We start from the raw sequence: 19,000 nt of genomic DNA on the forward strand, positions 1-19,000 counted from the left end.
TCAAGGCTTGAATCTGTCTCTGATTTAAACTTAGGTTTTGACCCACCGACTATGGCTGGCTTACTCCGGTTGTAAAAAAAATGAGAACATTCACAAAAAAAAAAAAAAAAAAAATAAAAAAAAAAAAAAAGAGAAAAAAAAAGGAAGCACGAGGCAAATTAATCACTGCATCCATCAAATGTGCTGCAGGAGACATCTGTGCATTAAAGGAGACGAGCCACAATGAGGATTCCAAGGTTAAATGAGTTTATTGAGTTAGTGGTTACAATGGTATGTCAGATACCTGTAATCCAAGCTACACCTACATATTTGCCTCTAAATTCTCACACTGTCAGTTTCCGTGTCTCTAAACATTCCACCACCAGGTCTTCTATTACTAATATTATAATAATCAGAATAATAATCATGATATAAAAGGCAATGTCAATCACCATATTGTGCTTCATACTCCACCATAAGGAATTCAATTGGTAAAAGTAAACCTCTGGTCATATTAATGGGATTAATCGAAATGTGAGCAATCATAACACTACTAGAATATAAAGAACAAAATCTGGTTTAAAAGAAGCATTTTTAAGATGAATTAGTTTGAATCTGTTTTAAAAATTCACATACTATAATGAAGATGACTTAAAAGTTATATCATTTAATTATTGGGCCACACATTGAAGCATATTGGCTAGTACATTTTTGCACTGCAACAGAAGCAATACAAGCTTTATGGTCTACCATTACAATTCCATTTTTTTTTTTCACTTAATATACCTGCCAACCTAATGTTTCTTGCATGCATTAAAGATTTCGGGGTTTAGACTTGAATTTTTTATTTAACCCACATGTACCCCCGTGATGCAAATTCTTTGGCCAATTCAATGCTATAGTTTACTTTAAAAAGGAAGCTTGGAGTAAGTCCATTTAACATCAGAGGGCAACGCCCTAAATTTTGGCATTGCAGGAGTTTAGTAACTTTATGAATAGAGTCTCAGGTCGCATGCAAATTGTCCCTGCTTCCCCCCACCCCATGCCAGACGCACACAAGTCGGCAGGTATGCATACAAAAAGAATATAAAACCCTCCTGGTAAAGCTTAGTGGTTTAGAATGAATCCATAGCTTTAAATTCACTTAAGGCCTGTACAGGGGAAATATGTTTCTTCTGGGACCCTCTTCTCACTCTTGTCTGATATTCTTCTGGTTTTTCTCTCTTTACTAGAGGTTTCTTCTCAGGGGCCTTCATCTTCCAAGACACAACTGGTGAGTTCACTGCAGCAGTACCATAGACCTTCTGATATTTAGTAGAAGCCACATAAGATGCTTTCACTGTAAGGACCACAGCGTTCATCAGATTTTTAGCTGCCTGGATGAGGGAAGTGGCACTGTCCAGCTACAAACAGAAAAGAAAATGAAATATGGCAAGGTTACTCCAAAGTGAAATACAGCAAGGTTATGCCACGACTGGATCACTGGACCATTTCCTGACTGAAGTCTGGATCCTCCCAGGTCTTATTAGAGATGAAACAAATACTCTCCCTCAGGATTAGCTTTTTGTACCCAACACAACATGCACTGAATAGTAAAGGTAAGACTATGGTACCTCACATTACATTTTTTTGATAATTCAAAGGAAAAAACTTGCACTGGTTTTTTTTCTTGTTGTTGATTCTTTTTCTGTGGTTGAAGAAGTTGCCTTTTTTTTCACAAAAAAAATTTTACTTCTCACTTAAAACCCTTAAAAATTTACAGTTACATGTCAGAAACCTCAAAACAGGTCAACAGGGATTTTTCCCAAGTGTTCTAGTTTGTTCTAATTATTCCTATTAAGCCCAGGATAACCCTCCCAGTGATGTCTATGGGAATAGTGCGAAGCCAGTGCTGAGCTTGTTAGAGAATCCCATCTGAAAAGATGAAAGGAGGTTCTGAAACCCCTACAGAAACAAAAAGATGAAACAGTTAACCACAGGTTTTTGCAGCTCCTGTAACATGTGAGTTACTTCTGGTGACAAGGAATGTCACTTTATGATTACCAGGCTTTTTGTACTTATACCTTTGTACTCCTCCCATGCACGAGTCTGCCTGAGGTTCCCGGGTCCTCGGGATGTAAGAGCCCTTAAGAACTTTGTTGGACTTCAAAACACCGGGACTTCCAGTCAGGCAGCTTCCATCATACACTGAAATGAAGTACATACCCCTGGCCAACATTTTCAAGAGGATTTTAAGCACTTAATGGGACTTCCAAGGCAACGTCTCAACGTCCCACAACGTGAATTAGGTACTTGCCAAATCCAAGTGGATGTCCTCAAAGTAGTAGGTCCTAAAAATATGCTCTGTATATTACTGTAGCAACCCAGGTTACTACTTATGATGTTCAATTATGCCTTTCCTAAAATACTGAAAGAGTAGGATACACTTTTTTGTGGTAAAGCCTTTCAGTTATATACCATAACATACCAGTTATAGACCTTTCAGTTATACCATGGAAACTGCTTTGATTATTTGTAAGTCTTTCCCAGACTGTAGGAATTATTTTGCATGTAATATTATTTTAGCTCTTTAATTCCACCCCAAATGTTCAGTAAGTTTTTAGCTATTTTTAGTAAGTGTAAATGGCCTGTGTCTCTCCAAACTTTTCGTGGTCCCTCTTCGGGAGCATATGATTCTGTAACATAGATGTCAAGCAAGGTAAGCAGGATAAACAGTCATAAGGAAACAACAAAAAACATACTGTACTTCACCTCAAATATTTTGAATCATTAACAGAAGAGTTCAGGAGAAATCCCCTTCTGAAGAGTTAGTGACTGATGGGAACAGGAACAGACCCTACAGAAAGCCTGTGTCTGGAACCACATTATTCTATACTTACCTGTTCTTTTTTATTTCCCCATTATGATTCATTAAATACATAAATAGCTACATACAGTGAGGTGAAAAATAAAAAAAGTATTTTAATGATATCCACATCCTCGGTGCCATTTCCTGAAAGACACAGTTAATTGCCTGCCCTTAGTAAATATTTTTCCTCAGGACTAATCTGTATTTCTGTTAGCAAAAGAAACCAAGTTAAAAGATGGAAAACTACATTACATGGCAGAAACATGACTGTTCAAGAGGGAGTAATGAAATAAAATGCAGTACAGTGTTATTTACTGTATGATTTATAAGGCAATCTGTATGTTTGCTGGCAAATAACAGATCATACTTTATTAAATTAGGATATTCTAATTTACTGCAGAGATCTACAATCAAGCATTATTCATTGTTAAATGATTCTTTCTGAAACACTGGTGAATTGATATTGAATATAAAGTGATACCATCAAATAGTATTTACTTCATCATCAGTGTGAATAAACCGCCTGGACTGAGCCCATATTGCACATTCCTGAATGAATTTTAGTTGTTGAAGGTTTCCAGTAGCTTCACATTTTCCATCGTGAAAAGTATTCTGGTGGCTGCTTCACATGCATTAGGGAACAGAATGATTAAAGGAAGCATTTTAAAATGAGGGTCCACACAAATTAGATGCTGAAACCTATACATAGGGTTCAATCAACATCTTTGAACACATTAGCAATTTTATGAACTATATTGATAAGAGTGAGCAGAAGCTTGTCCTTCTTCAAGATCAGATGCAGACTGCAATGGCACCTATTAGGAAACCACATTATTTTGATACCATTTTAATCACCTTTAGTTTCAATCTGCTGTTATAGTAGATAAAAGCTCCCTGTTTTCACCATTATTAATCACATTTTAAGATATAGATACTTAGTCTTTGACCTTAATATCCATTTATATTGTAAAACGCTTTCAAGTCTTGGAATCAGAAAAGAGACATAAAACCCTCATCATAGAAATAGGCCATGATTGTTCTCCAAAATCTGCTGTTAGCCATCCCATGCATCCAATTTGGCCACCTAAGCACTTCTAGTGATTTTCTCATGCCTCCAGCTCCTTGCTTGTCTCATGGCTCAGTAAAGAAGAATTAAACTGAATGAACATCATTCCAATTAACATTTAGATCTTACTCCACCACTCCAGTGTTTCTCCAGCTTTAAGCTGTGCTTTGCTATCAGCAGAGCTACACTGGCATAAAGCTGGAATGAGGCAGCAGTGAATCAAGCCCTTAGTGCATTAATTTCTCACAAAATCTGGGCAAAGAAATATAGGCACTTTTCCAAAAGGATAATGTTAATAATAAAAAACATAGGAAGGAAAATTAACATTTCGAATAAAAGTACCACTAGGAAATTATTGCACTGCACAGAAGGCAACCTTCACTCCCTAGCAGTGCCCAGAGAATTATGGATATAATCATCGTTATATCCATAATTATGTTAGCTGTTGGTCCTAACAGCTAACAGAGCCTTTGACTTGATACACAAAATAATAGTGTTCTGCAACTTAGACCCCTTTAAAAATATGTTTGCCCCCTTATAGGGAAAAAAAGCCCTCTTCAACATAAGAGATAAATTTAGGTTATTGGACCATAAAACTCTAAGAACAGTGAATGCTGAGGAAAATTCAAAATTCATAAATAACTTAAGAATCACTGCACTGGAGCTGGGCACTTAGTATCACAGAATCACTGGGGTTGGAAAAGACCTCCAAGATCATCAAGTCTAAAAAATTTACCCAGGTTAAAACTGCCATGGAATTGTAGAATCATGCAATGGCTTGGTTGAAGGGACCTTAAAGATCATCTTGTTCCACCCTCCCCTTCCATGGGCAGGGACACCTTCCACTAGCCCAGGTTGCTCCAAGGCCTGTCTAGCCTGGCCTTGGACACTTCCAGGGATCCAGGGGCAGCCACAGCTTCTCTGGGCAACCTGTGCCAGGGCCTCACCACCCTCACAGGGAAGAATTTCTTCCTAATATCTAATCCAAACCCGCTCATTTTGAGTTTGAAGCCATTCCCCCTTGTCCTGTCACTCCAGGCCCCTGTAAGAAGTTTCTCTCCATCTCTCCTGTAGGCTCCTCCCTTCAGGGTCCATTACCCTGGGAAGGTGCAAATCATTCAGTAAAAAACAATTTTAAAAAAAGGCTTTTGCTACAAGCTAACTGTGCTATTAGGGAATGCAAGGGTAGAACTCTGGAACAGTAAAAGATCATATCTGCCAAGAAGACAATTCCAGATTTTTTTCCCACTCCAAAAAAATCCTTACGATTTAGAGGAGTTTTGGAGCTGCTGATAAGCTCTGCAGCAATTTTCCTGGACTATTTGAAGAATTATCCAGAATCTTGTGACAATCAAGATTTTTTGCCTCTTTTACATGTACACATAATCTGAGTAAAATAACCAGCAATTACAATACCAAAATAGCTGAAGAATTGGGAGAGAATAAAACTGGAAATTTTTCTTTTTAAGAGTACAGCAATGAAAAGAGATTTTCTCCCTGCATTGTCCCATCACTGTAATGGGGAAGAATTATACTTCAGTTTTGAGAAAGGAGTAAATCTAACTTCCAGAGATATCTTCATATTTATAATCCCAAATATCCACAAAAAGTAAGGGAAATAGAGGAAAAAAATGTATTTCCAGTGAGCAACGTTATAATACAGGTAGTTTTAAAAGAGCTGGTTGTTTAAGAATTTTCTCTATCATTATTGCTGATTTTAATAAACCTTGAAAAGTGGGAGAAGACATCAAAAGAATTGTAGATACTTCCTAGTCATGAAATATTTGAGCAGAGCAAAAAAAATGACCTGTGAAATTATAGGCCAGTTCAGCTGACAGAACTCCCAAATAAGATAATTCAATGTCTGTGACAGACTCCATAAATAACGAGAGGAAAGAAATAAATGGCAACCAAAGGGTTGTGTGGGTTAAAATATTTTCAAAGTAACCTACATCACACTTTGATATGATTAAACTTTGAATTGCTTAAAATAATGCTGTGGATATAATTGGACCTTTGAAAGGCGTTTTGCTTAGTCCTACATGACAGTCTGATTAAAAACTCAGTTGATACAAAACTAACAAGGCACAACACAGAATGATTCCAAATTCTCTAACAGCTGCTTCCAAAAGAACATACACACACACAAAAAAAAAAAAATCAGTGCTCAACAGTGACTTTTTCAGTGGGCTCTTGGAGAAACCATTTGGCAGCTTCACAGTATTACTATTTCTGTTGAAAGATTGGGAAAAAGGTCACTTATTTGATGAAATTTTCAGATAACAATTAGGAAAGTGGCAAGTCATACAGAAGGCAAGCGACTGATATCTAATTAGCTGCTAAAAGTCACAATGTAGATTTTATTTTGGCCAACTTCATAACAGATGATATCTACTTATACAATAAGGAAATTTATTCCATGTAGGATCCCAGGTAATCACTCCTTGAGTATACAAAAATGAAGGAGCTGATGAAATTGGTTCAATTATCATATTCAGTTATGGAACAGTGAGTCCTCTTCCCAGTGCAAGAACAATGTTGCGGAACTGGAAAAAATTTACATAAACTCAAGAACTAAAAACATATTTTATGGGAAATACTCAGTCAGCTCTGTTTTTTCCAATCATAAAGAGAATGACTAAAAAATGAATTTATCAAAATCAGCAAGTACATGGTAACAGGAAGCTGATTATATTTCAACTTCCATAGATTGGACAGAGATAAAACAAAACATAATGGCTGAAAGGTGAAGCAGGTCATATTAGTTATTAATTAGCTGATTTTTTTATGTAGCAGTGATAATAATTAATCACAGGAACTCATGAAAGATTGATTCTATTTCTTGAAATTGTGAAATCAATATTGGATGGTTTTGCTTAATATGTATTAACTACTGGACGTTTTTAATGCACATCAATTCAGGGAGCCTGTGCATCAGTTATGCAGGAAGACAGCTTAGATGATAAAAACAGCCCACGTTGACCTTGAAATGTATGAATGCAAAAAGTTAGCACTGGGAATCATTGATAAATGCAGTTTAGTCTGGTTAACTCTGCACAGATTGCGAGGATCAATTGCCATTTATTTAAGCGTGTTGAAAAGGAACCCGTAAGTGCTCAAATACTCTTGGCTAAGACTTGATTTGCCTGCCTTTAGAAGGTAACTGAGGCATTGCCAAGTCCTCAAGGCTACCTGTGAGTTCTTGGTGAATTCCTTGCTTCTCCTGCTTTCCAAGGGAAGTTCACACTTCCATGGCCAGGTGCAGTTGCTGTTACCACAAAGCAGAAATCAGTTAACAGTCTCCAGACCAAATAAATTTGCATGAAGCAATTAGGAATCAGGAACGTAATTTTCTCAGACTGTATTCTTATGCAACAGAACATTTTCCTCTCAGCTGTGCTTGATAGTAAATCCATTCCTATGTACATAAGATGTATGTAAGAAAAAGATCTTATTCATAATACTTATGTCTTACATTCCTGTGGCACGTTCCATGCATAAAACATGACAGTATTAGTGACAGCCAATGCAAGAATGGCCTGTTTGCTATTCAGATGCTCTCATCCCTCTGGTAGGAGACATCTGCTATTTATCAGCACTACTGTGCAATGGCTGAGGGTCTATTTTAGTCAGTCACTTGAAAATGCACATAAGGCTTTTGCTAGGTACAGCCCATTGTGAGAAAACCAGCCTATATATTTCAAAATCTCTATTTTAAAAAAAAAGTCATTATTTGGAATGTAATGTGGTCACAGTGATGTTAAGAATGGATCATAGCTACCCAGAGAAAACAGTATTATCCTTACTTAGCTATTTATTTTCACATTTGACTGCAATTAACTTAGTCCTTTATAGATGATGAATATTTAATTCATTCTGGGCATAGTTCTGTTTTACAGGTGGCTGATCCATTGAATAACCATCATCATCTGCATTTTTTCAATTACAGGTAAGGAACCCAAGGGATTCCCAAGCCCATTTGGTTGTATTTTACAAAGGTTGTCATCCTCTAGGACAACAGAAAGCATGGGAGTACAGCAAGAACTACAGGTATCTTCTGTCTTCTATGGACTATTGTCATTTTAAAACACATTAGCAACTGCTTTATGCCAAATTTGCAAAAACAGAAGCATATAAAAATACTCCCAATACTGGCATTCCCAATAAAACATAAACAGACACAACAGAGAAGCATTTCTACAGTTGTTTTACTTATTCCAGGCTATTTGAAAACAAAAAGTATAAAAGACAAAATTATATCCCAATACATTTGCTTTGAGAAGAACACTCAATATGGAAGTTCCTATTTTAACAACTGAAACGGTGGGGAAAAAAAAACAATTAGAAACACCTAAAAGTTAATGTTACACAATTCTTTTTGTGAATTGTAATTATTACTGATTTGTCTCCAGCCTGGTGGGTCCCAAAGACGAAAAACATATTTTCAATTTTTTGATAGATATTATTTTTTTTCTATTCATTAAATGTTTTTTCAATTGATCAATTACTTCTCCAATATTGTTGCTACAAAGGAAAAAAGTACAATTTTTCTTGTAGTTACCAAATATAATGTAGCCTTTTTTCTCAGTATTTAATATTTATTAAATATCTTGTTGCATTCCTTTCAGAATGTAATGGGGAAAAATATTTTGACCCATGATAAAAAATCTGTCAGAACCAGTTATTTTTCTTTTTATGCTCATTATCTGCCATTTCACAGGAGCAAAAAAAGGCCAAACCAGTACAATTCATATCATACCCCAGAAACACTGTAAGGACAAGCAATCATATACAGCATTGAATTTTTAAAATTCAATTGTTTTATCAGTATTTTCCATGATACAACACTGTCTCAAAGCTTCCAGTTACTAAATTAGGATATTTGATATCAGTTTGAATGCCAAAACATCTTCAGCAATTCTACAGGACAAGGAAGAAATCCTCAGTCAATGAAGACAAAGGAGTTTTGTAGATGGAAACAGATTTCACCCCACAGATTTGCCAGAACTCCTATGGTTGTTTATACTACACATTTCACTTTCTACCTCCACCTACAACTGAGAAACATGGGAATGAGTTTTCTGCCATGATGGCTCCAGGGTTTTTTCTTCCAAATCTGCCTCATTCTGCATAGAACTGATGTCTGGAGGATGTTGCCTACTATGGAACATCACAGACAGAAAATAAGATTGTTTAAGGGCCATCACAGTTCCAATACAAACTGAAGCAAAATTAGTACAACCACATTTACAACTCACAACTTTCAAACCATTCTGCCCCATGGAATGGTTTGATCTGAATTCTTGGATGTTAACAGGAAACAGAATTTGGTATGACTGTTCTAAAGAGAGGCTCCCACCTAATATTCAAGAAGATAAATGTCTATGACAAAGAAAAAGTCCAAACTCTATTTGACAGAGAGGAAAACCCAAACTAGAGTTAAAATTTTTTGATATTGCCAGGAGGGTTGCTGAAGAAAATTAGAGTGGGAAGTCTGTCAAAGCTCCGTATCCAATAAAAAAGCAATTTACACAAATTTACACAGGGATTCACACGCCAGAAGTCTACACAAGATACAACATTGCCTCACCCTGAGGTCACAGAAAGAAAAGCACAGACAGGACTGTCAAAAGCATCTCACTACAAAGATCCATTTTCATATTCAATTGCAGTTAAATTTAAAGAAAAAGGAAATATAGGATATCTAGCTAGCCTGTGCTACTGATCTTCCTCCTCCTGACTTGAGTTCTGATTTGGTTGTAATTTGAGAACAGGAATAAATTTTAAAAGCCCAAAATAATCTAGTCCTCTTTCAAACAGAGTTTTAGAAGCAAATCTTTTGTTCCTTATCTAGAGAGCAGGCATAATAACAAGAAAAAAACCCATGTCTTTCTTACAGTCTTACCTGAAAAGCGTCCAAATCATGTCTACTTGGCTGGAAATTGTACTCAGTGATAAAATGTAGGAGACTTTGGATACAAAAAAATCAATAAAGCACAGAAACACTACATGCTTTACACAAGAATGTGTTATCTCCTGCTATTCCTCCCGATTTTGCCACAAAGAAAACACAAAGAAAAGCAGCATAATGCAGGATTTCAGATTGCAATGCTGAGAACTGTGCTATTTGCCCAAATTCTTTTTAAATTTGTACAAGTGTCTGTATGTGGTTTATCTCCCCATCTTCAGCTGTGAGGATCTGCCACTTTTTAAGGCAAATCTGCTCCTCCAGGTACCTTCTTATCTCTAAAGTGATGCTTGCCCAGGTCAGCACAGAGACACATTTTGAGGATGGCTGCTCTACAGGCTTTTCTCAGGAAAGGGCTTGGAAACAATGCATTAAACAGATCAGAATGAATAAAACAAAATCCTCCTGTAGGATGGAAGACAGTCCCAGGACAACTGTTCCTTGCTTCCTAATGTTTGCCCACTGTTGTCCATGTATATTTTATCTCTTGTAGAAGCAGATAAAGGGTTTGATACTGAAGATATAATGAACACTTCTGAGGTGCTAAAAGGCTTTCACTTCCTTGGAGTTGAGGGTCCTTCCAGTATAATCAGTAAAAACATTCCTTTCTCTGTTTGATTCCCTGAGCACTTTACAGGACTTTAAAACAGTATGAAATGAAAAAAAAAAAAAAACCCAAAATCTAATCTCCACAATAGTCTTCAAGGGAGAGCCCTATTTCAGTTTTTCATAAAAGTCCCAGCACTGACAGAGTTAGCTTAATCATATACAGCAAATAATTTGTAATGGAAATTCTATCATTTTATACCAAATAAATTATTCACAATAAACTATTCTACTTGTTTAACCAACTCAATTAATGGTTAAACAAATAACATTCATCCTTACTAAAACAAATTTTTTCCCTGGTCAATTATGGAATATACAATCTGTAAATGCATTTGTTCATTACATTTTTAACTTTAGCTAACATTAAATGCCACTGAAAACCATCAAACTGGGTAAGATTTAATGGAATTACTGCAAGTAAATGAAGCCAGAATAAAACAGAAACATTTGTAAAGGCTGTTGCATCTTGAGGAAAGAACAAGCAAAGATGACAGCAAATTGAGAACAAATTGGAATGAGTAAAATCTTGCTCTGAATTCCAAAGGCTCATTTTTATTACTCATGTTTTATAATGCAAATTTCCATTTAGGATGTAAAGAACCTTTTGAGGTCATCTAGTTCAATGCCCTGTTCAAAACTTGAATTAGATGAGGTTGTTCCAGATTTTGTTCAAATTCAAAGCATGTCCAAGGATATGTTTTTCCCACATCTCTGGACTAGACACCTCAACCCTGAACCTGAATTTCACTACCCTTGAGTTAAAACTCTTTTATCTTATACCTAATTGGTATTTCCCATGTTAAAACTTGTTTGTTGTCCCTTTTCCTGTCCCTATGACTATGCACCTCCAACAAGTCTGGATCTGGTTCTTCAAGACCCTCCTCTTTGATAGATGTAAACAACATCTCCCTTGAGCCTTCTCTTCTAAATACATGCAAAGGTATCTAAGAGAGCTGTGAGATGATGTTTGGGATCTCATTTTCACTACAAGACCTTATCCAAAGGGAAAAAACTGAGTAACTGTAGAAAGGAAGGAAAAAAATATCACCAATTATTGACAATTTTTTAGTAGCTCACTCAAGTTGGTTAAGTCCTGTAGTACTCTCTTCAGAAAATACTTGTGTTAGGGATTCCTAATTTACCTGGACTCTTTCTCAACTCCTTTGCATTCAGTACTTTAGATAGCATTTTTCTTGAGCAACAACACAGAAGTACTTGTAGCCTCAGTGCTTCAAATAATACAAACGGTTTCTGTGCTTTTCACCTCAGGACAATCATCCCCCCACAAAACCAAATTAATTCAACCACATCTCCAAATCTTTCCTCTAATCCAGAATTTATGTAAAGGAGATGAAGGTATACATTTGGCTGTTATTTAGAAGAATGCTGAAATGAAAAAGCATTTTCAGGGGCTCTTTTCATATAAAGGTCTTACTTAAATATTGTACATTAGTCATGATTATCTATAGACTTGACTGCACTTAGTTGTCATTGCAAAAATTCAAACTGAATGTCTTTAAATATTAGTAATGATCCAAGAACTGTTCATGGCAGGTGTCATTGGATCCCCAGAAGAATTTTTTCAGATGTCTCCAGTTGAACAATTTCTCTAGGAATGAAGGCAGGAAAAATAGGGCTGTTCATAAAGGCCATTGATTTGATGTGTTCCATGACCTAGGCAAGGTTTTCAGAGTTTCAATTTCTATAAATGAAGTCTTACCCTGCACTTATCCTACTTAATTCCAGGTGCTGGACCAAAAGATTCCACACTCCTTTCATGCTCGGAGAAGACCAGGAACTATGGAGTACTTGAGGTTTTTCAGAGGTTCATTTTCTATTGAGTGGGCCAGAGCATCTCACCTTTTAAATGATTTTTATAGATCCTACCTTGAATTAGAATCCTAAAGACAGTACAGTGAATCTGGGAAGAGATGCTCGACATCTGCAAAAAAACTGTCCTTGGATTTCATCCAGTAGTCCAAGAATTCAAACAAATCTAATGAATATTTTTTAGATTGTTTGCCCTAATTTTCTCTTATGGTCCTCAAATAGGGGAAAAACACACACTACAAAACATATCAATCTGTCCAACATAAAGAAACTAATAAGATTGGAGCCCCAAGACAGTTACTTTATTTAGATAAATGCTCCTCAGAAAACAATTTAAATATTTCTGTCCAGAAAAAATTAGTTTCCTTTCTCTAGGAGTTCACAGAAAGCTGACATCACTTATGTATCAATATATGCCCTCAAAAGAATCCCAAAGCTAAACTCTCTGATTCTCCCTGCCTGAACACATGGTTTAATTCACCTACCCATGTCTCTGTATTTTTTTGAAGATACTACTATCCTAACCAGCTGTCAGTGTCTACCTGAAACAAGAATATCTGCTCCCTAGAAATGGCCCTTGAGTTCCACATGAAGGAAGTCTGGAGTGAACTTCTCAGATGCAGATGTTTACACTTCACTACATGAATCACTCTCCCACAGCAATGGAGAGCAAAAACTTCTTCATAATTCAATTAAAAACTTTCTGAATAATAAAATAATTAGTTTTCATTACACCACAGATCTACTCTCATCTTTTTGCACAGCTTGAGGGTGGTTGCCTCCCACTGTTACTGCAAGATTTCTTTTTCCATCTTTTTCAGACCACACTTAACTAGGGTGAAGTCTTTCTCCTGGTTTGTTTATGGGTTTTTTGGTTGATTGTTTGGTTTTTGTTTGTTTGTTGGGGTTGTTTGTTTTTGTTTTAATTTTTACTTTTAGTTGGCCATCCAGAGTAGAAACTGGAATATAGAATAGAAGACAGAGAAATGCTGGTATTGAAAATTAGGTGTCTTAAAAAGGAGGATGTAGTGACTGAAAATCATCATTATTCCATAATCTTTTCTGCCTTGAGCTCAGTATTGTTTGCAGAGAGGAAATAATGACAATATTTCCTTCTGTTTTCAGTTCTACGAGGGTACACCATGTGTTTGCTTTGAAACACTGTGGTGGGACTGATAAAAATCCAAAGGATTGTGACTGAACAGAATCACATTTCATGTCTTTGAGGTGCAACTGTACCAGGATCAGAACAGGGTGTGAAGGCAGCCCTGGTTTCCTCCATCCACTGTACACAGTTTGAGTGTGATTGAGCATTTTTGTTGACAATTCAAATGAGTTGAGGTCAAAGTTTAAAAGGATTGCAATTTAAATCAACACGAAGAGTCCTCTAGAATGCTGGGCACTATCACTGTGACTTCTTTGGCTGAAACAAGATGAAATCCACAGTAATTCACTTTGAGTCAATGGTGTTAAACCAGCCTAAAATTGCAGTAAGAGAGGGCAGGGTGATAAGCATCTCTCTGCCAGCTGACATGGTTTAGAAACAGATGGAGCATTTCACAGCTCTCCCTCACTTCTCATATAGAAAAAGAAGGTAAGAACCAACCCACAAAGTTTTAATTCAACTTGTAAGAGAAATCACCCTGGGAAATAAAGAAAATTTGGGAATTTTACATAGACACCTTAATCATACTGAAAAACTGTTTGATCCCTATAGATGATGTTACATCATTAAACTATTGTTCCCCCTTTGCCAGTATGACCGAGGAACAAATCTGTAATTTAAGCACTGACTTCCTTAAATATATAGGTATAAATATGCTAGTTACTGGTTTTGTTTCAAGACAGTTATACACAATGTGTTTGCAAATACAAAATGATTTTTTTAAGAATACCATAACTGAAAGTAATTTTCATTTTGCTAACAACTTATTTATGAAGATTTAATTCACTTAAATTAGCATATATTGGAAAAAGTTGCTCAGATATTTGCTCTAAAAGTTTCCATATTAAACACTAAATAAAATCAGCTGAAATATAGGCCTTAAAGTATTTTAATTTATGTACATGGAAATAATATTAAAAAACATCGTAATTGACTAAATACATATTTAAACATAAGCTGTAAAATGTAGGAATCTGTGCACTTCAGACATTTTAATATTTTTTTCAATCATAGCTGCCAGAAAAATAATTAAACAGGGGAATTAGCTCAGTAAATGTAAAATTAGGCTATTTATCCTCCCGGTGTTAAGTTACTCAGGCAAACTCACATCCTGGGGTTGCATGAACAAAAATTTGTTATTAGAATTGGTACAGACAGATTCCAGGTTAATTATTGCAACAGTTTAGGTAATTTTGAATATCATTCCCTCTACAAACTCCCTGCTATACAGCTCTAATTTGCTCTTCTTAACAGATAAATTTAGAGTGCAAATATCTCTGGATTTAAAGTAATCCACTGACATCTCTGTTCCACAATATCCCCTAAGATTTGATCACTATGTCTCGTTCATCATAATTATTGAACAACATCAATTTTGATTTCCTCTTCCCAATCCTAATACCACTTTTAAAAAAGAGTTTCCCTCTCTATGCCACCAAAATGGTTTTGTATCACTGAAGTGAGATGAGGCATTGTGCAGTTGGTCCTTATCTTTTATCAATTCTGTGCAAAAATTAAAGTCTCCTGCATTATGCAAGAGTAATTACGTGCTGAGACAATTTGACAAAACTCATCAGCAAAGGATGTGCTTAAGCTCTAAATTAAATTTTACCTCCAAGCATTTGCTTCTGAAAAGAACAAACTTCAAATCATCTTTAAGAGTAGCAATTCCCATAAAGTTTTCCCAGTGAAACGTTAGAGACTGACTAACCTGCTTTTCCTTTCCTACTGAAAGGATTAAAGTTTGCTGGGGAAGCTAAATTTGCTTAACAAGCTCGTGGCTTGGCAAAGGAAGATTTGGAGATTTCACTACAGGAATAAACAGTAGTAAAACTCCTTGTGCACATTATTCAAAGCCAGAAAAGTTACCACCTGTCAGGGAGACATTTTTATATTCTTTGTCCTTATTTTTCTCTCTGACAGGAAGGGAAACAATCATTAGTGAAAGTTTTGGTATCTGGCTTTGTAAACAAGACTCTTATCCTCCCAGAATTTCATTCAGATCTCTTATGCATTGATACAAAGAGCATCCCGGAGTCATCAGGGAGGAATATCTATCCATCACCACAGACCAATCCCCAATATGTGCCACTGACCAGAAGATGGAATGGTCTGCATCCTTAACCAATTGCTCAAAGCCACCTAGTCACCTGGAAACAGAAGTACTTCATCAATCAAACTATGGACCACCTCTGCAGAAAAGGATGTGATTGCACTCTCCTCGTCTTTGATTTATGGAGAATCTGCTGCTGCCTTTTAGTGTCTCTCCCCGAGATATGACAAGACCCCACACAAAGCTGGTAAAGAGCTTTAAATGAACAAGAACAGCAAGATTTGCAGAATCCCCAGGGGCCAAAATCTTCGTATGATCCTTCTTCTGCCCTTTAGTATGAGAGCTCTGACATCTTGACAGCTTTAATAGATACCCAAGAGGCAGAACAAGAAAGGAAAATCTTCGTAGTCCGTCTTGTCTTTTTTAAAATGCTGAGGGATATTAAAACAGTGAAGCAGTAATACTTGAGGCCAAGGGACATAGGTTACAAGACAATGCTTTAAAGGAAAATAGTAATGTTTAGGTAGTGACAAAAGAAAAACACCGAGAAATTCAGTTAGCAGTATCCCTGCCCATCTCAAGTTCTTATCACAGAAAAAAATAATCAAATGCTTTGATTTATAATTTCAAAAGTTAATCTCAGTTACATCTCCTGGTGTTTCCCGCTTAATTTTAAGTCTATCGCAATTTATCTTTGAGTTTTATTTCATCTATAAAATAATTGGCCTATTGTCAATACACAGCTTCATTAAATATTCTGGGCAAATAAAACAAAAACAGTAACAAAGAATACAGGAAAAAAAAATCCTGTCCCACATAAACAGCTATTATCCACAGTTAGTAATGTTAAATATATAAATAAAACCACCTGTCTTTCATCATAAAGAACTTAAGAAAAAGTATGGCCCAGCACTGTAATTAAATACTGTAATTAAGTTAATGGAAGTTTAGCAATTGAGTTCAAGGGGACCAGGGCCTGCCTTTTAGCAAGGCAAGTTAAACACTGAAGATCAGTTTAACCATCAGTAAATGGATTGTCTCTGCAGAGAAACGTGACCATTGCTTTGCAGATGATGTAAACTCTGGGACTTCAGGATAGGAAGGAAATGCTTTTTCTCAGGTGACTAAGACAACACATGCAATTAATTCTGTGAGTCCTACGGCTAATTAAAAAAAAAAATAAAAAAAAGCTATCAAAAAAAAATCCCCCCTTGGCATGTCTCTTCCCTCCACCCCCAGATCTATAAAGACATAGATGAGACAGGAGGTTACTCACCGTTGAGGAGTCACCGCTTCCAGTCTCAAGCGTAGCTCCCTCAGCACAGGTGGGTGGGTGGGTGGAAAGTTGACTAGCCCTGCCCCCATCTATGACATCACACTCTACCTCATAAAAGGTAGTGAAAGTGCTCTGAACTCCAGTCTGATTTCCGAGAGATACAGAAAAGAGATAGTGAGAGAGAGAGCAAGAGAAATATTGTGCCGTAGCGTAGAGGTGAGGAGAGAGGGAAACGTGTGCTGAAGGAGCTATGCTTGGCCAAGGAGACAGGGACTCCTCCACGGTGAGTGACCCCGCTGGCTGGTGGTTCCTCTCACTTGTTCCCACAGCACAGGTTAAGCCTGCAAAGCCCTAAAGGGTTTGCTGATTCAGAAAGTGGGTAATTTTTGGCATCTTTTGATGAAAAAGAGAGGACAAAAAGCTCTGTCCCCGTTAAACGCTAATTGACATCAAATCGGGCACGAATTTGGTTCGTAGACATCCAAATGACACTGTTTAATGTGTGGTTTTGTACAGCCAAACTGCACAAAAACATACACACCAGTGCAAGCAGGTAAAATTCCAGTGACTACAACTGGAATTATGCTTGTGTCCCCCCATGCTGAATAAACATCCAATCCACACCTCTGGAATGACCCTTGAGAAGAGTAAACCAGAGGGCTGGCCTTCTGCATACCCTCCATACACCACTAAATGAAGATGGTCAGCAAAGAATTATGGTTTTCTTGGACTGCAAATGAGAACCAGCAAACTGTGCTGAGAGAACAAGTGAGGGAAGTATAAAAATTCTGGGCATACATTTATTTACAGAGCACACTTTCAAAGTTCCAGAAAATATCAACAAAATTGCAAAGAGGTGATGTTTTTAAATACGTGCATTTTTAGACAGTGACTACCTTACAGGCTGAGGCACATTTTTTTTCAAACAACATCTCGAGGACTGAAATAGGGGGGGGTTAAAATGGGATATTCATTGTAATTTATTGTAAATCGAATTTTTATCATCCAAATTATGGAAAAACAGGTTCAAGAGTAAACATGATTGCTTAAATTATTCACTGGGATTTTCTTGATAACCTATCTGTATACTAAAAGTGAAAAAAAAAAAAACAGTATATGCTGCTAAACTTAACTCCATTTAATAAAACTGCTTAGAGAATGAGGGACTATTCAGTGCCAGTGCAGAGTGCTAACATAAGATCCTGCCTTTTGGAAGAGGAAAAATGAATGCTCCTTAAATCTCTTTTAAGACTATGGATTATAAGCACACTGAGCTAATATTGATGGTTTCCCTTAGGCTTTTTGATGCTACAAGGATCATGTGAATTGTAATCTAATCATGATTAGTTTTTCTGTCTTAATAATGATTAATGTGCATTCCCTGCTCTGTGTGATCTTTGTTTTTCTCTCCTTCACTTCTATTGAAAAGAGAAAGTGTGTGACTCATGTCTAGTACCAATCCCTTCACCTAACAGCAAAAGTCAAGTATTTTTCTTCTTACCCTTCAAAACTTTTATCATAATGTTAATCCTGCAGTGTCTGCAGATGGTACTTTAAACCAGTATATTTGTGGGTTTAAAAACTTAACAAATGGGTGCCCAGTTGGCAAAATGAAGAGTTACTGTGACTTAGAGATGATATGGAACTCCAGGAACACAATGCAAAACTAGGCTGCAGCTGAGCAATGCTAAGTGATGATAGTGCTGTTCACAATTGAATTAAACACACATCTGTCTGATTTCTCTGTGCATCTTCTTGACTACAAGCTATTTGCATGTCTGAAGATAGAGAGGAGGAAAACCACCTCTGGTACCCTATATTACATCGAGTCCTTATTAATATTTATGTCTAATGGCCTGCTAAAACTAATGAAAAATCATAATTTTTAAAGGCTTTTATGGTAAAAAGTACCAAGCAGAATTCAGTTAATTCATAACTTAGGTAACCTATGCCTTGACTACTGCACCACAGTTGTTTTTGCCAAATAAAGTAGGAATATATTTGAACTCCTGTGACCACCAGAGCTTATGAAGCCTGAGCAACGTTGCTGATTCTGTTAAAGAGAAGAATGTTCAGAGGATATATCTTTAAATATGAGAAATATTACACCTCTAATACTGGTTCTAAGATCTCCTACAGAGAGACTTAAGAGTGAGCAAGAATTAAATTCTCTTTTATTGGAATAGAAACATATGGAAGTAGCACA

General features: G+C 36.5%; 1 protein-coding gene across 1 annotated transcript in view; it reads right to left on the bottom strand.

Annotated features, from left to right (window-relative positions):
- Nucleotides 1-223: 223 nt before the first annotated feature.
- CTNNA2 (catenin alpha 2) overlaps nt 224-19,000 on the bottom strand; it is a 350,732-nt gene continuing 331,955 nt past the window's right edge. The window contains exon 12 of the mRNA XM_029964516.1: nt 224-1,382. Within this exon, the coding sequence (XP_029820376.1) occupies nt 1,095-1,382 (288 nt within the window). The 3' untranslated portion in view covers nt 224-1,094. The remainder of the gene's footprint in view (nt 1,383-19,000) is intronic.

The sequence above is a fragment of the Manacus vitellinus genome, unplaced genomic scaffold (assembly GCF_001715985.3).
Source record: "Manacus vitellinus isolate BGI_N305 unplaced genomic scaffold, ASM171598v3 scaffold_109_pilon, whole genome shotgun sequence".
NCBI classification, from domain to species: Eukaryota; Metazoa; Chordata; class Aves; order Passeriformes; family Pipridae; genus Manacus; species Manacus vitellinus.